Genomic DNA, 27,144 nt, shown 5'->3' with positions numbered 1-27,144 from the left:
TCGCTCTGCGGTGATTACATCATGCAAACTGTGGCTCATGAGGGATCGACTCCTAATCTGGTGCGGAGAACTTCCTAGCTCATCACCACAGTGCGTGTGTGTGTGTGTGTGTGTGTGTGTGTGTGTGTGTGTGTGTGTCCTGTTCTCATTGACTCAGCAGTGTGGCAGGCAGACTCTCTCTCCACTAACTCACCTTGAAAGTGACCATTACGATTAGAAACTCTGGCTCAACCGAGGAGACTCGTATTAGCCCTAAAAATTCATACATCATGCCAAACAATGTGTGATGCAGCCTACAAATGACCATCTCGAGTAACAAATGTCAGCGGAGTATAAATAGATGATCAATTAGTCTTCGGACAGAAAGTTAATCGGCAGCCACTTTGATAATCAAGTAAACGTTTTAGTATTGTTTCAAGCGTAATTGCATTCACTGGCTCCAGCTTCTCAAATGAAAGGATTCATTATTTTTGAAGAAAGGAAGTTTATGGATTTCCTGAGCCGATTTCGATAATTACCGGCTTTCTCGTGACCGCTAACATAACCAAGGATTTCAAGTTCATAAGGTTGTTTATTTGCCTCTGAGGGGAAGAAAGGCGACGATGTCCTGAGCAAAGATGGCTTCTTTAATAATAATAATAATCCTTCAAATGATTAATATACATCACCTTGAGTCGTGGGACATTTTAAAAGGAATTTTCCACTATTTACAGATATTTCATGGACAGAACCATTAATCAATTGATCTGCGAGTTCGTCAGTAATGACAGTTAGCGTGAGTTGCAGCCCTATAAAAAAGAACTAAAAAGATACATTTTTGGGGGAATATCCGCTTAAGTAAACATCAAAACTTCCATCCAACATTATGTTCATAGCCCCTAAAAAAAATGTACGACACTATCAGACCTATTTCACATTTTAGGGAGACTGGAACGAGGAGACTAAATATTTCACGAGGCAGATTAAAGCTCTTGAATCCTTGACTGTCTCCTGAAGTTTAGTGCAACATCACAGTAAAGGAGCATTTTACCAACCTTCATTTCTAAGCTTTAAATCTTCTATTTATTTTAATTGAGTAGAAAGTAGACGCCACAACAGACACTGACACATGCAGCCACACAGTCTCCACTCATTGTGCTCTAGTTATGGCTCAGCAGATGACAGTCGGCTGCTATTTATAGAACAGACAGAAGAAAAAAAATGAGGGAAAAATCCCATCTTGTCTCTCTATTTGATCCGTCTCTGTCTCTCTCTCTCTCCTCTTTTCCCCCCCCAAAGGCTTTAGTTAAGGTCATGGAGGATGGCGAGAGGGGGAACGAGAGAACGAGAGAGAGAAAGTCTGAGACAGGGAGAGACACAAAATAGGAGGGAGAGCGACAAAGCCACAAACACGGCCATGCACAGTTGCACACAGACAGAGCGCATCAATACAACACTTTGTTCTTTCTGTCTCGCCGTTCTTCGGTTCTATTTCCAGACGTAATTGAACCGGTTAAACCCAAAACCGTTTCTCTTTTTGTTTTTGGTATCTTGAGCATCAATTGGTTTTACCTGCAGTCTCTTAATATAGACTCATCACACATCAAAGATCTGACTGTGGGCGGGTGTTGCATTCCGGTTGGTTGCAACGAGAGAAAAGCTGCAGTTTTACAGTAAAAGTTAAATATGACAGTAAACTCTGGCTAGTTATTTCAAAGCTTTTTAGTTTAGTTTATTTTCTGCAATAATCCAAAGGAAACTATCCCATTGGCTTTTTGTTGAGCCAGTGGATGCTAACTTCTGGGTGGTCATCCTGCATCACTCTATAAGCACAAAAAATAAACATATTAAAATAACGTTAATCTATAGGGAGTAGAGACTATACACACACACACACACACACACACACACACACACAGATCATGTGTTCACCCCAGCTAACACACAGATTTACTATACAACCCATTCCATTAAGAAATGACATCTTATTGTTGGAATGTGGGGAATCTGGGAGGGACACAATGAAACCAGGGAGCTGCACCCTCCCCAAACACACACACACACACTAAGAGGTGAACACAAAGAAACAGGAGCTCACTTACACATGCACACACAGTCTGTACACAGACTGACCTGCACTTGTGCGCACACACACACACACAGAGACAAAAGCAAGGGCACACTAAACACACATACAGAAAAGACACAAACAGGCACACAGTGCTGTGGAGCAAAAGCTTAGATGTGCAGCTCAGGTCACTTTACGCTGATGCAGATGACCAGCAGTTTAGAGACGATCTATTTTAGACTGAGGTCACTCTCTCACACACACACACACACACACACACTTTCTTACTGTAAAGAAGGCACACTGGTCTACTGAGCACGCATTTAGCTCTGCCGTCACTGGTTGATCTGTTGTCATCAGAGACACTGGCCTGCGACTGTGGTTCCTTTCTCTGTTGTTTACTAGTCATGAGTCAGTTTAATGTAATGAGATTAGCATTTAATCAAATGGCGACGACTGTTAATCAAAGCGGAGCAGCATGGAGCCAGGTCGAGTGAGGCGTGTTGAAGAAGATCCCTCTTTTCAGGACAGACAGACCTGCAATAAATGTTGTACTGAGAAGACATAAAGGGGGAATAGAGAGAAACCGATGTTCTGACAGGGAGACGAAAGTGAAATAGAGGCAATAAACCGAGAAACACAGACATCAAACACTTGAGGTGGATTCTCCATATTTATAGTCCGATGACAATATTTCTAAAAATGGAGTTTATGGCACTTGGAAATGGAATCTAAATGGCTTTAGTCTTTGCATTTCATTGACGCGTCAACATTTCTGCAGCTGAAGGAGCGAGTTAGCAGACGTTAGCGCCGGTGTGGTGATGCCACTGAATTCGTCGTTGCTTATGCGTCTTCACCACTTCCTCTGTCATTCAATCTGGTGTTCCTACAGTTTCATTCAGTGCCCTTCAATTGAAACACTAACGGTTTCATTCTAACCAGAGCTCAACCGCCTGTTGCTGTTGATATACAAGAGGCTCTTCAGCCAGACACTGAATCCCTATCAATGAAAACCAAAGAAAGCCGAGTTAACGCTTTCAAATAACATTTTCGGTGAATGATGTGGCGTCTCTGGTTGTGCTTGCTGAATCCACTGTAGTCTCATTGTGTCTGAGGAAGTAGAAAGCTGTTCATCTGATCCCAGATTTGTCATTTCTGGCTCAACACAACGTGACCCAATCCCCTGCCTCTGATCCGAAGCTGTCGGCCAATCGTGGCTCGGAATTTCCAGGAAGTGATTATTTCTCACAATGTCAGTATTGTTTTGCAGTTTCCTGCACGGCAAAAAAAAAAAAAAATGAAATGTGGAAAAACAATAACCCTCTTTTCGCTAATCAGGCACACACTCGCATTTCGTCAGGCTACTGTGTGTGTGTGTGTGTGTGTGTGTGTGTGTGTGTGTGTGTGTGTGTGTGTGTGTGTGTGTGTGTGGTTGAATCTAGGTTGCAGTCAGTTATATCCAAATTACAACAGAGATTCAGGGCTTCCTTGAGGACAATCCTGATTATAATGTAGTGGTGCAGCAGTGTTGTGGGCGCAAAGCTCCTATATTTCTCAAATATACATACATATAATATTTCTGCAGCTCATCTCTGTCAGGAATTCCAGCAGATCAGAGATGCCTTGATAATAATCTTTAAAATGTGGATTACAAAAGATCAACGATGAAGTGAACGAGTAAGCAGCAGTGAAGGAGGAATCAAACAAATGGAAGTTGAAGGAGGGACAGAGATTGATGTGAGGGGAAGAGGTGAGGATTAAGACAGAGAGAGAAACAGATGAGGGAAGGAAAATAATGAAGGAATAGATGGAGGCGATAACGAGAGGGAGGCGGGACTCTGGTTGAAAAAAACAAAAGATGAGGCAGGAAGAAGAAAGCGAGAACTCGTGACAGAGAGAGAACAGAAAACAGAGAGAGTGGATGTCATCATGTCTCACTGATGCATTCCAATACCCGACCAACCCCTACACACACACACACACACACACACACACACACACACACACACACACACACACACACACACACACACACACACACACACACACACACACACACACACTCCTTACATCAGCTGTAAGCACACTTTGCCTTTCCATGAGTCAACACACACATACCCTGTTTTAGAATTATGCCACATTGTAATTATCATAAAGTACACATGCTTATCAACGCACACACACACACACACACACACACACACACACAATGTGATGTAACCCCCCCACACACACCCTCAGCAGTTTCTAAGGCATCTCTCACTCAGCGCTTTTTATTCGCTGGATGACTTTATTCAAAGGTGCCAAAACACTTCAGCTTATTCAGCTCTCTGACTTGCACAAACGCGCACAAACGCACGCACACGCACTCAAAAGTCTGGGTTCAGGATTACACTTCCTTCTTTTTCTTCTAAATAAACACAGAGAGTGGGAGGGAGAAAGGTCAGTCATTTTTCACTCGGGGCACACACACACACAGTCACACATAACTAAACTGTTAGCACACACATCCAAAGCCTGAAAGCTATCAAGTGAGATTTATGTGCGCTTGTGTGATAAAACGCTTCGCTCCCATGAGGGGAAGCATAGACGGTATGACAGTATGCTACTTTAAAACATCAATTTATTCACACCGTTACTATCTGAAGGTCTGAACACTAATAACACAGCCTGAAAGGGCACCTAGGCCGTGTGACACTTCAGCCTTCCACTGAAATCGATACTAATGAAAGTCTTAAAAGGCAGGGTGGCCTGACCTTACTTGTTAACATTACGGTAAACTGTACAAACACACACACACTACACGGAAGGAAGCACGGGGACGGTTTGCATATGAGGAAGTGACGGCTTCTCTGCCTCCCTTCCTTTGTCGCTCACAGCTGGTTACTGACTCATGACAGAGACACAGGGGGAGTGAGGCAGAGCGCGAGTCTGAAATGTGGCGGGACAAAGACAAAGCAAGAGTCTTATAGACAATGAGCAATAAAATCAACGAAACAAGGTTTCCTACATGCCCACTTCTTCTCCTCTGTCATCTCTGGATTATCCAACACCAGAGCTGAACACTTGGCGACCTCGGGCCGGGGCTTTATCGCTCATACATCAACCTGGCTGGGCTTTGGGGCCGTTTACATATCTCCTAAAAATTCTCTGGAATACACGTCATTCCAGCAGATTACATGACAGGAAACAAACTTGTTTGGCCTTGCGACTGCTAGATTCCTACGTTTGAGATGCAACATCAGCTCGTTTTACAGCTGGATTTGAAGAGTAACAGCCTCATAGGTGATGGTATCGTGGTGATTGACAGCCAATCTGCACAGGCCCACGAGCCATTTACCAACAACCGTCTCGTTGGTGGTGATTTTCCATCTCGACTACGGCAGAGAACGTGCTCATTCCAGCTATAAAATAATCATTTCAGGTGGTTCTTGGACTAACCAGTCCACAAAAACCCATTTGTATGTCCGTCACATTAACAACACAGGAAGTATCCACTAGGTTTAAAAAAGAAAAAACATTTCCACTTGAAGTTCTCTATTATTAAACAGTTGAGCTCATCCGCAGCGAGGCTCAGCCAAATGAATAAGTCAACAATCCCCAAAGCTAGCTGCAGCATGTGCGCACACACACAGACAGACACACCCCCACAGCATACACACACACGACCTCATATACAGACGTACGTTTACATGCACATAGGCATTAGCCTAATTGCTAATAAGGAAAAGGAACCGAGTAAAGTATTTGTAGCCAGCATTTAAAACATTTACGAGAAAATGTTTAAACTGCAGACAGTTTCCATTCCTTTTGTCAGTGTGTGTGCGCGTGTGTGCGTGTGTGTGTGTGTGTGTGTGTGTGTGTGTGTGTGTGTGTGTGTGTGTGTGTGTGTGTGTGTGTGTGTGTGTGTGTGTGTGTGTGTGTGTGTGTGTGTGTGTGTGTGTGTGTGTGTGTGTGTGTGTGTGTGTGTGTGTGTGTGTGTGTGTGTGTGTGTGTGTGTGTGTGTGTGTGTGTCTGGGGGTTGGCTAAAACTACTATATAGCGACTCAATCAGCACTGAACCAGCCTGCGTCGAAGGCTTGACACAGCTGCGGTGTGCTGTTTTGTCAGAGAAATCTGAACCTCTGGAAAGTCTCAGCGTTTCACCTCAGCTCTGCTGCCCTGGAGTAATCTGGGGATATTTATCTTTCAGTAAACTACAGGATGCAGCTTTTAATGCTCTCTTATGCTTCTGCCATCATCTTCCACTCAAAATATTTACAAGCAATGCTTCACCAGTTCCAACAATTTCATTTTGGGTTTGGAAACTGGGCATCAGGGTGGTGTAATATGTCAAATACAGTAATAGTAGGAACTGCTATTTTTTTTTTAATTCTGTAAAAATCTGCAGTTGTCTGATGACGAACATCTCAATATCCTCTTCCTTCCTCCTGCTCGCACTCATTTGTGCATTTCCTCCCTCCCTCTGGCCTTTTACCAACTGCTGGACCAGGACCAGGTTAAAATGGGTCATCGCTGTAAACAAATTGCCGCAATGCTAAAATTGGACTAAGTGAGCTATATTTATTAGCTCTGCTATATTTGATTTGTCTGTCAGGAGACCGCAGTGCTACGACTTAGCAATGCAACATTTCACTGTAGCACAGTATGATAGTAGTTTGCAAAAAGTATGAAATTTAAAGCAATAAATATAAATAAAGACAAAACAAATATTCTGCATTAGTGCAATAAGCACATGCCAAGCCCAGTTTCCCTCTCAAGGCACTGATTGAATGGTTGTTAATGGAGTGTGAGTGTGAGTGTGTGTGTGTGTGTGAGGAGGGGGCTAATCCGCCTTGTGTTGCAGTTCAGAGAGAAATTTCAAGGTCTTTGAGTGCCAGCGGAGCAGAGAGCCTAAGGTCGCACACCCACACACCCACACACCCACACACCCACACACCCACACACACACACACACACACACACACACACACACACACACACACACACACACACACACACACACACACAGATTTGGGGTCCCTCTTCTTTTCGTCCTCATTTCTACTCTGCTCCTCTCCCTCCCCCCTTTTCATTTCCTTTGTCTTTTCTCTCCCACTTTTTGCCTCCCTCCCTCCCTCGTACCCATGTTTCCCATTTCTCTATTCTCTCCCTGAACTCCCTCCATGATCACCTCCCTCTTCCTTGAACTCCCGCTCCCGGTCTTACCTCACTGACTCGACCCTCCCCCCTCCTCCTAATCTCCTCCGACCACCTGTTCCCTAAAGTTCACAAAAATATAAGTTTTATATTTTTGAAATTTACTCCATTTAATCCCACTTTTGCCCTTCACGCCTCTGTCTCACTCTAACCCCTCTACCACCGCTAGCTGAACGCTGGACAGGCTCCCTGTGATCGCCTCAGACACAGGGGGGGGCTCACCTTTGACCTTTACCCCTCCTCCCCTCCCATCAGACATCCCTGCCTTCTTATAGAACTTCATTTCTTTCCCGCCCTACTTCTCCTTTCTTTCACCTCCTCTTACGTTCTTGTGGTCGACTCTCTCTCTCTCTCTCTCTCTTAACTTTGTCTCATGCAAATGTGTCACTCACTATTTTCCCACCAGACTGAAGCCTTTCAAGTAAATCAATACCGCTAAAGGTGTTTCTAGGATAGTAACGGAAGATTAAACGGATCCCTTCTCTATTATCTTTCATTCCAAGAGAACTGCGTCAGCCTCTTCTTTCCCATCCATCATCATCATTACCATGCAGCCACACAGGCCACCTTAAGATAAGCAGAGTGACCTTCCTTCTCTTTCTCTTCCACTCCACTCCCATCTATTCATCAAGCAAACTGTCTGCTCCATCTCCCCCCTCCCCCTCCTCCTCTGTTTACATCCATCTCTGGATTCTCCTGCTAGCAGAAGTTAACCTGCTTTGGATCAGACGCCAAAAGAATGTAAAGACGGAATACCCCAGAACCGTCTCTGAAACACACACACACACACCCGAATTTAAACATTTTACAGAGAGTCAAAGGGGGTGGAAAGACATTCGCACACACATATAGGTACACGCACACGTTTCCAGATGATCCCGACTCCCACAGATCTCTAGTTCCCGTGCCCACCCAGTGAGTGACTGTGATTGGCTGTTATGCGTGTGTGCCTGCATGTGTGTGTGTGTGTGTGTGTGTGTAACTTTACTCCCACCATTCTGCCACATGTCAGCAGTTGCTCAGTCATCTTTGACACAGACTTCGTCTTCTGATTACTCAACCAAATTACAAATTCAGAAATCAGTGCACGGGCTGAATCTAAGCTGATAGAGAACCGCTTCGACCCACAACGCTGTGAAGAAGAAACAGCTTTCCCCCTTTTTTTGATGAATAGGAGAAAAAAAAGAAAGGAGGCATGTGTTACAGAGGGAGAACGCTCCGGTTTGTTTTCGGATAAACAAACCGGCGTTTCCTTGACGCGGGGCATCAGGCGAAGCTGATTTTAGCTCCTGAGATTCAGGCGGACTCGAGGTGCGTCTTGTGATGGAGATGACAGGAAAAAAACAACCGCGCACCCCCACAGGACACGATCGCTCACTGAGAAAACACAAACACGTGAAAACATCCATTTCACTGGAGCAGTATCAAGAGTTTCATCGGGGCAAGCGGTTCCACACGAGTTCATGTCGCCGTCTTCCTCCACTTAAGAATCAGCTTAGCCGATGTCATGTGACCAGCTGGAACCGTTATTCACATCTCAAACTACTGAACGCACCTTTTTTTGCTGCAAAGAGAGACCTTGCCTCACCTTTCCCGCCACCACATCTAACTGCTCTACATGTCTCTTCCTCAAACTTCCTATCCCCCTCTCTCTCTCTCTTTCTGACACACACACACACACACACTCACTGCAGAAGTTGCAGCACCATAATGCAGCAACCGCATCCTGTGGTGAACTGTGTCATCCTGTCTCCTGTTTCACACGGTGTGCAAGATTCCGTCTTAATTGTTGACCTTTATGCATCGATCTATATGAGCTGATTGGGAGCTGCCCGGGTGCGACCGGTCTGGTTATGGCCACAGAGAAACTCAGGTTCTTTCCTCAGACTGTGAGACGACTTAATTCTTCAAAATGTTTCTCCACTGTTGTCCTTTGCTGAAACAGTCGGGACTACGGCCCTTATAAACTAGTCATGCTTTATCTGAAATGCCTCAAAAATCAAAACCTCAAACGCGCGCTTCATCCAGGATGTAACATGCACCAGTGTCTCAGTCTCAGATCAGATTGTGATCTCACTCTGTGAACATTTCTACAGAAAAGCACCTGGGTGAGCAGGAAGTTCCCACACATCAGTGACTCCACGATCTCACGGTAAAAATAGGACATGCAAGACATCATTTAGAAAAAAAAAAGAAAAAGGTTAAATTCAGCATGTGGATGGAACCCAGACACCTTTGGGACAACCACAAAATGACATTTAATTAAAAGTCTTAGCCAGAAAGAGACAGAGACAGGGCATAGACACTGAAGAGGGGACAGTTTCATGAGTCTGGACTCACCTGGAGCTCGCACCACGCCACTTCCACAGTCGTCTCTGTATCCAGTCCCTTGTACACGGTCTTAAAGGACCCTCTTCCGATCTCGATGTCAAATTTCAGAAAGCGCCCATCCGGTGACGTCCCCACCGCTTTTGTCTCCACCTCCTCTATATCCTCTTGCACACGTTTCTCGGCCTCCCTCTGCTCTGCCCGTATCTTCGCCAGCTCCTTCTCCTCCTCGGTCGGACTACTAACGCTATCCACACGCTCGACCACTTTTCCGTCCTTTGCCACCTGGTGCGGGTCCTCCGACCCTCTGGGACGCAATGTGACGTCGGGCTGCTTGCCCACCGTTTTGTCGGTAACATCCAATACTGTCGGGGTGGGCTCGTTTATCGCCCCGCCTGCACTAAGTTCTTGAACAACACTGCTAATGGTGGGAACGGCGAGCGTGATGCCGCCCTCACCTGAATCTTCCTCTGCATTTTCTATGTGCCCCTCTGCAACTGCCCCACCGAGACCAAGCTGAAGGGCCGAGCTTTGCACATGGGGGCCTCTCGGGACCTCCCCGCCTTCGGCGTCTTCTGCCCCGGGTCCAGGACCTGAGGGCGGCAGGAGGAAGAAGGCGGAAGGCCCTTCACAGTCCGGTGGCGAGGTGAGGATCACAGCAGCTTTGCTGGGCAGGTCCAAAGCGGTGGCGTTGGAGTCACAGATGACACTTCGGCGGAAGAACCGGTGCTCGGCTATTTTGGAGTCTCTGTCCATGGTGTGGCGCCGACGCTGGACCTCGGGGTGCACACTGAGCTGGTCCACCGCGAGCAAGTCTGAACTGGCAGAGCCGTTCACATTTTTATGGGGGGTCTGGGGTGATGGACAGGGAGAGGCAGAGGGAGGAGGAGGAGGAGGGGGGTCCGGGGCGATGAATTTCCCCTCTTTGTCGCTGCTATTGCTTTCAGACATTCTTTCCCGAGGCTCAGACCACAAAACAGGAATTCTGTACGTATAAATAAGGACTTATTTGTGTTAATGCGGGCACAAATCTCTACTAGCAAGCTGCTTTTATCAAATGAAAAGCTCTCCAACCTCCGATGAAACTCCAGGAAAATGAAAAAAAGAAAATCGGATGTGCAACTCTACTTCCTCTTTGCTCGGGTCGACCGTTTCAAAAAGACAACCTACAGTTCCTACAGGGACCTTCTGTGCAGGGCTCAGGGAAGCCCCGAGAGAGAGGAAGGAGCTTTCGCTTTAAGAGTGGGGAGGGAAGGGACGAAAGCCAGTCAAAGGAGGGGGGGTGCAAGCACTGCAACGAGGTGACAACCGTCAAATTAACACCCGAATCCATCTTGTTGCCAACATCCAGAGAGGGACATCCACGACATGGAAGGAGATACGACAGACCGGTGCGGCCACCCAAAAGGCTGACGAAGCAAAAACGCGACTGGAATCCAATCCGTTACGGCCTGACGTGGAGGTCTGTGAGAACAGGCTGAAGCCCCCCGGGGCTCGCTGAAGATGGGACTCCCCGGAGAGGTCGCTGGCCCGCCCGTAGTAGGCCAGACAGTAGGGTTAGGTCGGCCTAGCCCGGCCTGGCCTGGCCCAGCTTGATCCGCTTCGGCCCTCGTCACTGGAAAGAAAAAGAGAGAAAGAAAAGAGCTGTAAGATGGAGCTATATTTTCATTGTATAATCTGACCAAACATCACTAAAATTCACCATCTGCTTTCACTGGACTACTTAACTGACCCAACCAACAAATGCCAACAAATCTGTCCGCTCCTCCCGAAACACTAAGCAGAGATCAAACCCTCGTTTGGATGCTTCTAAACAAGTCGGTAGGTACAACTAGACAAGAAAAAGTAGGGTTTCCCATTATTTAAAGCAGTTAAGAAGTTAATTATTCAAAATTAGGTCGGTAGAGGATTCAATCAGACTTTGGGTAACACAAAACAACTCTCTGTTTGGGATTTCATCAGTGGATATTTTTACTCGGGTTGAGCACAACCTTTAATCTCCAACTCAAGCTCGCTTACAAGAAAGAGATCTGCACCCCCCCCCATTGCCCCCTTGTAGTTAATGCAGTGATGCAGCAGAGTGAGTGCCTAATTGCTCCACGCTCCAAATTTAGCCCAAAGTCACCACCGCCGGGCTGACCTCAAGGCTGGGGAGGGGAGGCCTCAAGAGTGACGGAGCTCGAACCGCCACACAGAGTGTACAATATATCACTTTGCCATATTGCATTACAGAAAACTAATTGGTAAGAAATGTGCTTGCTGAATTGGCCTTACATAACGTCCTAGAGATAACGTCTGCTCCGTTATCACGGTGGCACTGGAACAGAGGAGCAGCAGCTGCTTCGGCTTGTGGAGTCAGAAATCCTTCACAGTGCATTCATTCATGTATAAAAACAACAGGTTTTCACAAGTCTTATCCGCAAACGAAGCCTTATCGGCAGCAAAGAGACACGCAGAATAATCGTCACATTTTCACTCCGTCATCTATAGAGGTTCTTCAATTAGATCTGTGCCCATGAATGGGGATTTAAACTGCACTAAGCGACTATGCATAGTCTGTAAGTGTCTCTGTAGACTGCAAAAAGAAACCTCTTTATGATATCAACCCAGATGGCTGTGATGATCACTTAATAGCAAAACAAAAGAGTGCCAGACAGCCAAAATACTCTTGTATAAATAAATTTCTCTGCAACACAGAATACGACACATGCTTTAAATTTCACTGGGTTAAATGTGTCTCAGCGGTTCTCTAGGAGGGACCATGCACGACACCAGAGAGTAATGTGGCCCCACAGGCTCCTGTATATTGCCTCAATTAAGGGAGGTGGGTGAGGGATTAGCACTGTAGGTACATGTGTCTTACGGCTGGTTTCTACCTTTCTAATAGGTCCCGTGCAGCTTTATATGCAATTTGACTATTTGCATAATTATATGTTATGTACAGGTTGTCTTGCTTCTCCTTGAAGTTATCCCAATTTTGCATTTAATGGCACCTGACTGCCCTCTGGGCTAAGAGGGGCGATGTATTCAACCATTTAGGAAATAAAAAATCATCGGCCTGCTTGTTGTTATGATGAGGACACGTGGTTTAGTTTGGTTTGTTTTTACAGTGACAACAGCTAGGGGGTGTTGTGAGGTGTTACTCTAACTCCAGACGGAGTAAAAACGTTAACATAAGGGCAAATATAAATATAATATAAATCAAATATTCATTTCAAATGTTGAATAACTAAGATATAATAGCCTGTGACAATTTCAAGGTAAAGTGTTCAACATTATAATTCGAATTAATGTACATATTAGCGATTTTCGGTAGGTACGTATAATTACACACAGGTGTGCTGCTTCGACCCATCAGAGTTGTCCTTTCATAACTAAACGAGTCTTGCTAGCTTACACGAGAACACGCAAACGCTCAAATGTATTAAAAGAATATGTTAAAAAATACGTAAATATTGATTTGCAGCACTTCTATCGTGTAACTTTCTTCTGATACTGTATCTTTACAGGTGTCCGTTCCTCTGTTGCAAATATATAACGCGCATAAACATTCAAGCATGGCCAGCATCGCGTGGCCTAACGCGCTTTACATAAAGAAGAAGTAGATCTAAAACGCATCGATTATCATTAAAATACAAAAAAAAGGATTCGATATCGGGATCACCAACACGTAGCCAGTCCATGCCGACACTTAATTAATTAATTGCATTCGTTAAGTTGCTCTCTTTAAAGAAAGAGGTTAAAATGACCACATGAGCAATTCAAGTTATCTGCGAAAATGCACGAGAGCCGTAAGAGAACTTATGACAGGATGCATTTTTAACCTGTGTGAACATGTGAATGTCACATGGGTGAAAAAGAAACAGAAAGGTGTGCAGGTTACTGGAGAGAGTTGAAGCAGTGAGGGGTTCACTGCCTGTTGAGGAACTCCAAAGAAAAACCCGAAGCTATGCTGCTAACTTTGCCCACAGGCAAAACAAGACACAAGCAACGACCAGTCACGATCCGTACAAAGCGTTTATGACCCCCAAAATGCACCGTTACCTTTTACATCGGCGTGAGCTGTATTGGCCCCGTGGAAGCGACGGTAGAAACTTGATTTAAAAGCCTGTTACTCCTCTGCAGTGGAGGGTCCGCTCCGACGCGGCACTAATGTCACTTTAGTGCGTCACATTAAAGCCACAGTTGGTTGCCCGAAAAAAAATAAGCTATTTACAAAAATAATAACTTAGCTATAAGCTTATCCTTTCACAAAAAAAAAAAAAAAAAGAGGTCCCAACAGCGTGGCTGTGAGCGGTACGTGCAGCGAGCCACAGCCGACAGACAGACACCTCCCACCGGGGCAGAGAAGCCAAGTTCGCTCGCTGGTGTCCGCGGCGGCTCCGGTACTTCAGTCTGTCTCCGTGTTGTCTGTGTCCGGGTCTGCAGCCGCAACCAAAAAAAAAAAAAAAACAGGCAAGAGTTTCACTCAAAGGCGCTTCATCCTCATCCGCAGCAACATGTAGTCTGCTCCCGTGACCGCCGTTTCGCTTCTCTTGGCTTCTGTGGCGCAATAAATCCGCTGTGATCCACAGTTATTCCCCGTTTTCAAGCCATCGGACGGCGGCTTCGTCTGCTCTCTGCTCTTCTCTGGCGATGACTCGACAAGGCGACTGCAGGGCTTTCACGCAGACGTGTCGCGTCAAGCGCACCGCCGGGTGATACAGGAAGAGGGCTCGTTCTTTCAAACTAAAACACAAATACGATTTATCATCCAAAACGCACTGGTGAGGTCTGTGTGTAGAGGAACGACCAGTGGAAGTCTTACTGAGTTAAAGTACAAAAGTATGAGTGTCTATATTTACTTAAAGTACCAAATACACTCATTATGCAGACTGACCCATTTCAGAATAGTGTATATGATATTATTTAATTATAGTTATGGATGCACAGTACTTTAATCGTGCAGTCGGTAAAGGAGGGGCTTATGGTTTACTGTACTGCCAGGTAGCTTGTGGAGTTCACCAAGGGATCTTTAAAGTCTTATCGTTATCTATAATAATCCATCATAATTTATTTGTTGAATGTATGTTCTATCATTAAACTAAATCTGCATCGTAACTAGTAACAAAAGCTATTAAATTAATGTAGTGGAGTAAAAAGGACAATATTTCTCTCTGACTTGTGTAGAAGTATGAAGTATCATAAAATGGAAATACTAAAGTAAAGTACTTCAAATTTGTTCGAGTACTGTGAGTAAATGTACTTTCCACCACTGGGAGCGACTCCATTAAATCCACCCAAGTGTGTTTAATCTACTCAACAGAATAGTGCTATTGTTGAGTACATAATCACATTTTTTTTTAGGCCACATGGGTGTTTCTGAGGACATCCTGCAGCAGCTCTCACGCTATTTACTCGTGCCACACCTCTTATTTGTCCTGTGTTATTATTATTCAATTGAGGACAGCAGTGGCCGCAGTCTGCATCTGTTTGATCTGACAGAGATCAAGCTGTGCGCCTGCTGTGTCCAACAAACAGAGCCGGGGAAGGAGAGGGAACATCTCTCACCTTCTTTTTCTGGTTTGCTACAACAGTTGTGAGCTCAAACATTCAGTATTATATGTTTTAAAAATAAAGATATGTAATTGTAGTCTTTTTTTTTAAGGGTCACTGTGTGTAGTTTATGACTTTTTTTTTTTAACTGATCAGGTTCTTGTAGGAAACTATGTTTTTTTTGCTAATTTAAGAAACTGCAATCATTTACTTTCTGGGTAATTCAATTTATTGTATAGAATTGTATAGATGTGGTTTCCCTAAACATGCACAAACATAAGTAAAAATCATGGAAACGGTCGTGTCAACGTCATATTGCACTTTAAAAATTATCTGCGTAACACTGAGTCAAAATCACATTATTCTGAAGTGAAACTGGGCTCTTTGGAGGAGGGGCTGCTTCATTTTCATTAATAGGAGCTTTATGTTGAAAGATTAAACCGGAAGCACTACGGTTTACTCTGGTTGTCTTAACAGAATTTTGCCAGCAGTAAACTCCAGTACTCCAATAGCCTGAGTATCCATTCAACAACCCGCAGTGTCACGTACGACACATCCATAGTCAACCTTTATGAATGATGCATAATTATCTCGTGTGTGTTCATTCAGTCTCTCCTCTCTCAGTGTGTGTGTGTGTGTGTGTGTGTGTGTGTGTGTGGCCTTCACTTGCTCACTCGCTGACGCCGTCATCATCACGTTTAGTGTCAGACAAGCTCCTGACTACTCATTAAAAAAATTAAAAAATTAAAAAAATGATATTCCTACAATATTTCTTAGGCATATATGTATTAGAATGGGTCTGACAACCCTAAAATGTCATTTATATGACTTGATATTGTTTGACTCTCTAGTTTATTATAGATTACTGCAGTAAACCTGAGGTAACGAGATGATCATGGGCTCTTTTTCATCCTATATTTTTTGTTTTTCTTTGGGTCTAAAGGTTAAAGTCAGTGCACATCAGGACAGTTTAGAATCCATAGATCTACACACCCTAATATTGAGCTGCAGCACCTCTGGCAATGACAATTAGACCAGGATAATGCGTTCAACCTGCTCGTACATGTAAGTCTACCTCCTCAAATAGGAGGAAGACTTCATATGTGCACACTATTGTTCACGTTTCTCCGTGGGACTTCCTGTCTGTTTTCGACTGCAGGGGTCCAAACAACTTAACACCAAGGCCCTTGAAATGAAAACACACCAAAGAGGGATTCCCCTGACTGGAGCATAACATTCTCTCACTGTGAATAAATAAATCGATGAAGAGCAACCACTCTGAGACCTATTCCCGTCCTATCAGGCATCCAACTGTTTCATGGCTCCATTATTAAAAGTGAATCGGTTTTTCAAAGTGGGTCCCAAAGTCATTTGAACTATGTCGGCACAGAACCTGAGTTTTCTTTCTCAAAATGAAGGCTTCTATCTGTTCTTTTTGTTGAGAGTAATGACACATTTCCCATGAAATTGTGAGGACTTTTACATTAGCAGCTGGCCCACTTATCAGCCCATTCAATGGCATGCTAAAAACATGCTTCACACTTTCTACTTACTTCAGATATTCATGCAAATGTTCTTTTGCAAAAGCAGCCAATGTGCCATAAAATCAACTCTGGCCAATGGGCTGTAAACCTTATCTTATCAAATATGGCCGTTATCTAAGCTTCCCCTGTTAGTAGCGAGATCATTTGCTCAGTATTGCTGCTACGCAATCAGCAAATACTACTGGAATGATAAATCCCTGACTTGGAATTGAATATGTAGTTTGTGTGTGTGTGTGTGTGTGTGTGTGTGTGTGTGTGTGTGTGTGTGTGTGTGTGTGTGTGTGTGTGTGTGTGTGTGTGTGTGTGTGTGTGTGCTCCTTTAGCACTTGTTTATCCTGCACGGAAAAATCAATATGCAAGGTTGACATTATTTCCCCACTTTTTCCAGTCTTTATGCTAAGCTAAGGTTAGCTCCTGGATGTAGCCGAATTTAAACGGTAACAATCTTCTCATCTCTCTCTCTCGAAAACAAAGCTAATAAGCCACACACACCACAAAATATTGAACTATTCCTTCAACCTTTTTGACTTTCTCAACTTCCCTAAAAGACAGATTCTGCTCCCTGTGACTGTCCATGTGCCCAACAGAGCAGAACGTATCAGTGTGAATCACACTTTGCTGGTAAAAAAAAAAAATGCTAATCTTTAGCTGACTCAGGAATGAGCTGTCATTGACTCATCTAGGAGAAACTGACGCTTATTCCAGCATTGCAATCATTGCACTACAAAGTCACGTTGGGGGTCAATGTAATGCCTGAATGTTATGTATCGCTTTTGAGTCAATTGGAATTTCTTAATGGCTGTCCAATGGCACTCACGGGACTTTTATGTTGAAGGAAGCAACAGGTCTGGCTATGGGTGACTGACCCAAACAGCTGGATTTCATTAGCTTCTGACAACATAAGCTTTCACTCGCTGACTTGAAGGGCATTGAGAACCCCCCCCCCCCCCTTTTGTCACCTGGCTTCATCTTTCCTTCAAACACGCTGGAATCAAAACTCCACCTTGTTTTGCCGCCTTCCACCGAACTCTGTGATGGATTTCATGATTTCTAGAGAAACGCGTTGGCGTGCAAACTCAAAAGCAGGTTGCGAATCCGCCCATTTTTTTAACAGAAGGACAGCTCTTTATTGTCACGAAAGTGGTGATGAAATCCAACAGATTAATGTTACATTCAGAAATTTCGACATTGCATATTTGCTCCCCGCTCTTCTTCCCTTTGGCAATATTCATTGACAAAAACGACATGTTGTGACATACTATCTTCACGCCTCACTGATAACAGTAAAACATTTTCTTTTCAGATTTGCGTTCGGTTGACCGTTTTTCCACAGAGGAACATCACCCGATCTGTTCAAAATTACAGTTACAGTCATTTGCATTGACAGAGGGAGGTTGTTTGCTGTCGCACAGTTTGTGATACTAACAGTGTTTTTTTTTATGTGCATGTTGAGGGAACGCATGTACGCATGAATGCATGTCTGCTTCTGAAGCTCTCAAAACCAACACGCACACACATGCAAACACACAATTAGGCAAAAGACTATGACCAATAATGTGCAGGGGGGAAACATGCAAATAAGGGCTGTTGAGGCGGTATGTGTGCGCTGTTCTACCAGTCTCTACCGTGACTTTGTATACACTCGTTCGGTAACTACACTAGATTGCAAAATACCATTTCGCCGCACTACTTTTGGACAATCAGCCTTCTCTGTTAAAGCAACACGTCAGTGGAACAACCTGCCTGAAGGTGTGAGGAGCTGCGGCTCTGTTAGCGCTTTTAAATCCAACTTAAAAAGTCTTTTAAAAGCTGCACAACACTGCACACACTGACCTCAATTCTTGTGGTCTTTCTGACTTGATTTTATAGACAAACATACATTTTGTATGTGCTATTTGTGTGTAGCGTTGTATTGGGTGTCTTGTATGTTCTTCATGGTATATCTTTGTATTACGTCTTTTCCTTTGACTGTGTTACTGTCTTGTACTTGTTGGACCCGCCAAGGGACTGCAGATGCAAATTAGCTCAAGCTACAATCTGGTACAGTGCATCGAATGGTGACATTTATGTTTTAACTGTACAAAAATATATCAAGCATGCGATCATGCAAACTCCTCCTCAGAAACGTCAGCTGTGATCACTTCTGGATGGGTGAATTTGAGTTTTGCACAAAACAACAACTTGTGTGTGTTTCCAGGGATCTATCTGTCTATGTTGAATCTATGATGCAAATTAACATGTGTTTGTGTGTGTGCATTTCAGTGTGTGCGTGTGTGTGTGTGTGTGTTTGTGTGGATGCAGGTTAGAGAACTGACAGATCGTCTCTTCGTGTAACCCTTTGTTGACCCACCTCACTGAGAATGTGAACTCTCAAACAAGCCACAGCAGGTTGGAGAACTTCTCGAAACTCAGCTCCGGCAGGCAAGCTAGGCCTCCCTGTCCCTCTCTTATTTACATTTATTCATAAGAACAGCAAAAGCCCAATTTTACAGTAGCAAAGAGAACCTGATATGACAAAACAAATAAAACCAGGATCGATTGTTCTAATTGTGTTTGAGAACTTTTCTTAAATGACAATAATGTCAAATCTACATATCTATCTGGGAATCTGAACCCAGACTGTCCTTCGTGTAATTCATATTTGCTGAGTCTGCTGTGCGAGATGACAGGCTTTTGTTTTCAATATTTGATCAAACTAAAACAACAAATGGTCGATAAATAGAAATCAGCTGGAGAAGCAGTCTAACCACCTGCTGCTGTGCAGACCGTGAATGAAACTTCCTCGCACTCGTCCAGAGACTAAGATTTGACTTATTAGCATTGCATCAGTCTACCTCTGCTTTGCACACATGTTTACACCCACGCACCAAGAGGCCTCTTACAGCGGTACAACTTAATTCAACAAATTAAGCAGCTGGTGGAGTGCCTTGAGGCAAGGGCACAAATCTACGGATGAGAGGAGCAGCAATATTAATCTTGCTTCTAAGACTTTCTCCTTCCTCCTTTATGTGACAACTTCACTCCAGTGTCTCATCACTTGAATTATGACTGGTATGCCAGTAACTCAGCGTGTGTGTGTGAGTGTGTGTGTGCGTGTGTGTGTGTGTGTGTGTGTGTGCCGTATGTAAGCGGGTGTTTCTGTGGGTCAGAGGATGTTTTAAAAGATCTCATGTTGCAACAGTGAACCTGTCACTTCCCTTCTCTGTGACACTGCATTGCTTGCGCTTCGGAGTGTGTGCATGTTGAGAGAAGTTTAGAATGAAACTACTTGAGTATGCAGAACACTTGCCAAACACTGGTTATTCCCAGTGGTAGTGATACAGGGGTTTTGATCATTGTGCAGCCATTCCCTGCTGTGTTAAGGGACTGCTCACTCACTTTGGCAAAAACAAAAGCCCCTGATTCTTCATCTTTAGAATCTTAAGCTTGGGTTCAATCGCTTTTCTTTGACGTTGCAACAATTACATTCATAGTTATAATACATGGGTTGAGTTTGGATATGCCGTGGTTCATCCAAAGTATGTATAGTATAATTAAGGGACCATAACATATCAAATACAGATGTGTTACTAATTGTTGTGGCATTGTACAGTGTGGAGATCAGTGGCACAGCACTCAGCAGTACATCCTTCCACCAGATAGTGTCACTAAAGAGTCCAGAGGGGAGCTTTGTCAGATTTCACCTGATCTCACTGTAAACTTTTCTCCATATTTCCCCCGACACAGACCCAGTTACATTCTCCTCAGGGGAAAATGTATCGACACTCGTTGGAGGCAATTCATGTAAATGAGGGCTCTCTCTCCCTGCGGGTCGAGGAGGTTAAATATGACATGGTGGCTTGTACAAGTTTAATTGTATAAGAAGGCAATGCCTGAGGGGAGGGGGGCGATAGAAGAGGGGAGAAGGGGGGAGAGGAGAGAAAGAGAAATGTGATTAACCATGGAGATTAAAGAAAAGAGGGAAATCCCGTACTTTGATCTAGTCCTATTAGAAATGCTTTGTTTGGCCATGTTTCAAACTTGTTTTAATGAAGTTTAATATAATGGCTCGCCTGAGGGACAAACGATAACCACACATAAGAGCTCTCTGTTGTTTTTACCTCTTGAGAGTCCTGGGGTTGGGTATATTAAGACAGCTGAAATGGTGAAAAAACTATTATCAAACTATTAAGTCTTTGCAACTTCATGGTTGACGGATTTCTCCCAACAGTTCACTCCTTTTCTTTGAGGAAAATAACTGCGGGAACCCGGCATTATGTGCATGTGTGTGCCTGTCTGCACTAGTGTGTGTGCGTGTGTAGCTGCTGTAGACTACATTTTGCACTCATACAAAGCCACATTGTCCAAACCATAATTGTCATTACAGCCTTGAAATGTAATAGAGTAATAAAATAGGCTAAACCTTTTCAGTCAGCAGCTGTTTCCTCCAATACACTGCAGCTAAATGTTGTTAGAATAAATGTGCAGAGTGCAACATCTGTAAATGGAAGATAACATGTGCAGGTGGGTCAACAAGTGGGTTAGCCAGACAGACAAAATTAGAGTGCAGAGGGGCATCCAACAAGTGGATACAAATTACTTCATAACATAATACATATTTGAGAATGACGACAAATAATGAGAGCACACTCTTTTTTCTGACTCCAGTTCTGATTTTAAAATGTCATTTCCTGTTTCCCAGGAAAATAAGTTGTGTTTTCCTGGGAATTAATCATCTTAGAGCCAAAAGAAAACATTCAACCCCGGTGTGTGTGTGTGTGTGTGTGTGTGTGTGTGTGTGTGTGTGTGTGTGTGTGTGTGTGTGTGTGTGTGTGTGTGTGTGTCTGTTCGTTTAATGTTTGGAAGAATATATTTATGCTGAAATTGGAGTAATTTCGAGTGCAACAAAAGCAGTTTCGGTGAATGTACCAGGTCACAAACGATGCATTGTGTTTCTCGATGGTTGAGTATCATGCATGTGCACGTCATTGTGCACGTGTGATTCAATTTGCTTTCTTATCAAAGCCCTCCCGCAGTGACTGAATCATTCAAATGTCCTTTACTGCGCCTTCACAAACATCCAATCTCTATAAGTTGGTGCCCTGTAGTTCTCATCTTGTTGAAGAGTTTAATGGGTGCAGCTGGGGTCCAGGGCAGACACACACTTAAAATAGGTAAGAATCAATTGTTGACCCATTTCTCCTCATAGCAGTCCTGGCTTCTCAAGTATTGTACCAAGACCTTAAAGGCACAGCGTTTGGGATTTTGGTGGCATCTGGCGGTGCGGTTCCAGATTGCAACCGACTGAATTGCCCGCCTCCGCTGACTCGTCCATTTCCAAGAATGCGATAACGTGAGCGCAAAAACTCCACGGTAACACCGTCCGCCATCCTTACCGCGACAACGCCGCAGGAAGAACGGAAGACAGGCGACGGCTGGCGGTACCACAGTTTTGCACTGTGCGGCTCACGTCACTGCAGTTTCACAAGCGCGTTGGAGGAACTACGGCGGCCTTCAGTTAACATAAAAACGCAAAAGGCCCTCGCTATAGCCAGTGTTTGGTTTGTCCGTTCAGAGTTACTGTAGAAACATGGCGGTGCAACATGGTGGACTCTGTTAAGAGGACCTGCTCCATAGAATTGAAGGGTTCATTCTAAGGAATAAGGTAATATTATATTCCATATTCTGCTAATAGCGCCCCTGAAATGCGGCACACTGGCCCTTTAAATAACAGGTTGTTGATTGATGATATAATAATGATGATCAGGATGATGGATGTTTCTGAATTTGACATTCTTTCTGTTTAGTGAGTTGAAGTAGAACCATTATTCTTACTCAATACTGGTGCTTGACAGTAGAATATGTTGTATGTTTGGATCCTCGAAAGAATGTTGACATGCCACACACACACACACACACACACACACACACACACACACACACACACACACACACACACACACACACACACGCGCGATGGCCCAATCCACATGTGCCGCCTAAGGCCTTAAGCCCTGAACCCCTCAGGGTCTTAACTGACGTCAGCTCGTAAATGGTTGCGTGTGAGAGGCTGCAAGGGCTTGAAATGGTACAAATACAAACGGGACGGAACCTTTCGTTGTTTAACGTTCTTACCTCGTGATTTGAACTTCACTCCGGGTTCTTGCTTCACCAGGCCAGAGGCGATTGTCCACTCTATTTACTCTTTTTGTCAAAGCAGCTTCAATAAGCAACACGAAAAGAAAAGGTTGATGAATAAACCAGGTTTTTAATATCGCCGATGTTTGCATTCCTCTGATTTCAAGAGTTTTTATGGACCATCTTAAATCCTTTTCGTAAATGTTTCTGTTTGAATTTAATATGCCAGGCCTCTTTGTTTACATTTTTTGTAAAGCCTCTGGGCTTCCCTTGGTAACCCCACGTTTAACGTCACAACGCCATGAACAGTGGGTAGTTCCCTCAGTCGAAGTCTGCAAGAAGACACGCACAAAGGGCTCAAAGTGGCAGCCCTCAGCGATGTGTGTGATTTTATCTTGACACTGAGCAGGTGAGCTCTACATAACACATGCGCACCTGCGCGCCTGCCAGTGAAACAATCTTTCATCTGTGCTGTTAGTTCCACCCTCATCCCACGGTACCCTGCTGCCTTCTCTGGTGTACGTTTGCATGTGAATGTGGGCGTGACAATGTGTGTTTACATATGAGTGTTTGGTCTGATAGTGTTATCAGCTGGTATCAGATGCTTGGATGTGCGACGTCGCTGTGTTAACTTTGAAGTGGGTTACCTGTTGAGTGAGTGTGTGTGTGTGTGTGTGTGTGTGTGTGTGTGTGTGTGCGTGTTCTGCATCATTATGATGAACAATTCTTGGAGCATAAAGGCCTTTTTATTATTAGCAGAATGAGAGACTAGCACTGACTGGTTAATGTGTGTTTGTCTGTGCATGCATGCGTGTGTGTATGACAGACAGAGGTAGAAAGCGAGAGGTCAGCGCGGCCTGGTACTGCTGGAGCCCTATCTGTGTGTGTGCGTGTGTGTGTGTGTGTGTGTGTGTGTGTGTGTGTGTGTGTGAGAGAGAGAGAGAGATAATGAGAGAACAACAAAGAGACAGAATGACAAAGACAGTCCCAGTCAGTATCATTACACAGTGTCACGCGTTGCCACAGCTGATTATAAGTCCTTAGTTAGAGCAAGTCTCAATTGAGATGCCGGTGAGAGACAAAGAGAAATGTAAGCAGATTAAAAAGACAAGGTGGAGAAAGGGAAAGCTGAAAAGACCAGAATAAAAAAGAAGTTATAGAAGCTGACGAGGCCAAATGTGCCAAACTCAGCAACTTGTTTCTGATTTAAAACAAGCTTGCGGCTTGAGAGTGAAGGTACCGAACGGGCGCCAGAAGTTGACGCTGACGACGAGACGGGTGTGCTGAGGCTACAGCGGGCAAGATGTCAGGTGTGCAAAATAAAATCTAACGTACAACGCTGCCAAGAAAATATAATTTGAATGAAGTGTGCGTTGAGGCATTTCAAATCAGGAGAGACGAGTCAGAAAAAGAAAAGATAATTGTTTATTATTGACAGTGACTTTATCATCAAAGATGCAAGAGTATAGTGTTCCTGACTGAACTTACGCTACAGCTTCATATGACGTGTACGATACGAACAAGTGCTTTGTCACCGTTTCATTTTGGTATGTCTGCAGTCCAGGTGGTGAACTAATGAGGCATGAAACTCCCCGCCTGCATATGAGTCCGGCCCTGATATTAATAGCCTCCATACACAAACGAAAGTTATTCGCCTTGATTCATGAGCGAGGACACTGAAACAAAAAAAGCCGGTGTTGCAGGTCTTGTAAGTGTTACGCAACACCTCACAAATTTGTTTACAGTCAAGTAAAACTGCTACACGAAGAGCAGGAGCAGCACACACACACACAAAAAAAATACCCCTGAAGGCTTTACTTTTTCGAAATGACGACGTTATCCAGGGTTAAATGAAATTACAGGTATGGGCTTTACAGCTTCTCTTTTAGGTTGCACATAAAGAAACACGCACAATACCGCCCTTAGTACCTGTTACAGACGTGTTTAACCCTAAGTAACCTTTTCTAGAGCAGGAGAACACATTTAGCTGTCAAAAACCTCCCTCTTTAAGTCTCTCTAAGCGGGAGGGAGGGGAGTAAAGATGTTTACTTCAAACTATTTTCTCCCCCCACAGCAGTTATTCTTTCTAGGGAGAACTGTGCAAACTGTATCTGGCATCTAAAGACTCTCTGTTTCTAGGAAGCGAACAATGAGAAGGTTTTGGCTGAGTAACTCTGGTAAACTCTGTTTTCTAGGAAAGAAATGCTTTTGGGCATGGACGGTTTTGTTTCTAACCTCACATTTAGGGATTAACTTGGAATTTTCTGCTCAAATAGTCCAACAATCCGCGCAGATGTCGAATGATCCGCTATGTTGCGACTGAATCCCTGAGAGGCGGCGGAGGTGTAATTCTGGAAAACCTCAAAAACAAAACCTCGGACAGTGTGAGCTGACAGTTCCTGGAAGCCTGTTAATGCAAATGTATCTCCCCCCCCCCCCCCCCCAAAAAAAAGAAAAAGAAGAAGTGAAAAGGCAGAAGTTTCTGCTTTTAAGCTTAAACACATTATCCATTCGAGAGAAAATAGAAAGCAGCTGTGTCCTGAATGAAAACTACAAAATAATTGCGTCCATGTTTTGAGTTGTTTTTTTTTTCCATTTTGGAAGTATGAAAAGAAACGCACACGTCTAAGATATGCGGTTCTGTATGTGTGCGCTTGTGCCGTGGATGTATTAATAAAGGTGTTGACAGGTTATGTTGGTATTCTGTTATTTTAGAAAATGGAGCATGCTTCACACACGTTTTTTGGGGGCTAATGGATGCTAAGCTCTGCAATGCTTATATCTCAGGAATTAATTCCACTGCTCTATAATTCTGTCAACAGTTAGTGATCGCAGACGGCCACAAGCCTGCATGCGATATAAGTGAGATAGATGTGAGCTATACATTTTTATAATTCCAACAACCCCTATGTGATGCCCCTACATGGGTCTTTACACAATGGGACAAAGGTTTGCTGTGTGTGTGTGTGTGTGTGTGTGTGTGATGTTATGTTCTCGTACACTTAACCTAATGAAATTCCTGCCGTTGAGGTGATCATTTTTCGGGGATTATGAGCTTTCAGTGGTGTTTTTAATCACTGTTGACAACCTCCTTCCCCCCCCCCAGGACACTCTCTGTATGTGTGTGTATTTGAACAAAGAGAGATAGAAAGGAAAGAAACGCTCTACTCTTTAAACTTTTCTGCATGTGTGGCGTCCAGCATTGTTGGTCTGATGTGTGTGTGTGTGTGTGTGCGTGTGCTGTGTGAAAGGAATTCATGTGTAAATGTGTGTATTTGTTTGTGGAGTGTATTTTCCATTCATGCCGACAGGTAACTTCTTGCTTTCCCATGTCGTTCGCTCTTCAAAGCCAACAGCCGCACATTCCTGCGTCTCCTCACTTTTACAAAAAGGCCATTCAGCCTTTTAATCTAATCTTTTTACGTGTCCACATTTTCAATACTGCTGGCAATATGGTATGTAAGTTAGAGTCCGGCTGCGCTTGTTTTACACGTGGACTGTGTATAAGACGTGGACCATCGTCACCCATTGCTTTGTGGACTACAGTCTTGCTCAAATCAATACACTCACAGGTTTTCACCGATTCAGCCTAACTTGGTCTGGTATTAGTAGTAGCTTAAGGTGGCTAATGTTAGCAAACTTTGGACAGATACTGCTGGACATATATGGACATATATTAGACTCACCTGTAGTTTAGCCATGCAGATAGTTTTAACTTTATTTGTCCAGGATTTGAGATATCCGTTTCCAACACTCCTGAAATGACTTTGGCCGGTCTCCTATGCACACGGCATCTTTGGGTTCCCTGTTTTAGAGAGCGGTAAACTCCCGACAGTGGAGCCTCAGTGCGTTCACGAGAAGACGCTTGACCTCAGTTAACTTAACAGAAATACAGCAGACTCTTTTTGTTGAGCAAACATGCACAAATAGACACACTGATGGCGTGCATCAGTTTGGTCATTCATATCGAGTCATAGTCGGGGACAAGACCGACTTTAAATGTGGTGACACTCTTAACACTCGGACAATATTTGCCTGGTTTTTCAGTGTGATGGTTCATTTGGTATTCCAGCATTTTTTACAACCTAGATTCGGTGGAGGTGGAGAATAGTGGGAGAAAGAGACAGGCTGGAAAGAGAGAGAGGGGGGGGGGGGGGAAACCAGGATGGGGTGAATAAGCCGTTTGTTTGTCCCCTCGGCTGTCCTCCCTGGCCTTGCCTGGTGCTTGGTGCCTGGCGTCCAGGGTCACTTCCTTTCATAACGACCACTGCCATCTCCTCGCATTAGCATTTTCACCGCCGCGGGGGTAACACACTGGAGTGAGCGAGTGTGTGCGTGCGTGTGCTTGGTTTCTCGCTCGCTTCGGGCCTCATT

At 44.2% G+C, this 27,144-nt stretch overlaps 1 protein-coding gene across 2 annotated transcripts in view; it reads right to left on the bottom strand.

Moving 5' to 3' along the window:
- The window catches only part of wnk1b (WNK lysine deficient protein kinase 1b), a 72,924-nt gene extending 59,171 nt beyond the window's left edge, over positions 1-13,753 (bottom strand). For both annotated transcript variants that reach the window (XM_079183651.1, XM_079183652.1), the window contains exons 1-2: positions 13,619-13,753; positions 9,587-11,189 (exon numbers count right to left, since the gene is read on the bottom strand). In XM_079183651.1, the coding sequence (XP_079039777.1) occupies positions 9,587-10,525 (939 nt within the window). In that variant the 5' untranslated portion in view covers positions 10,526-11,189; positions 13,619-13,753. The remainder of the gene's footprint in view (positions 1-9,586; positions 11,190-13,618) is intronic.
- Positions 13,754-27,144: the final 13,391 nt, after the last annotated feature.

This window comes from Pholis gunnellus (genome assembly GCF_910591455.1).
Source record: "Pholis gunnellus genome assembly, chromosome: 22".
NCBI lineage: Eukaryota > Metazoa > Chordata > Actinopteri > Perciformes > Pholidae > Pholis > Pholis gunnellus.
The sequence above is the reverse complement of the archived record's forward strand: the minus strand, read 5'-3'. Positions and strand labels throughout refer to the sequence as shown.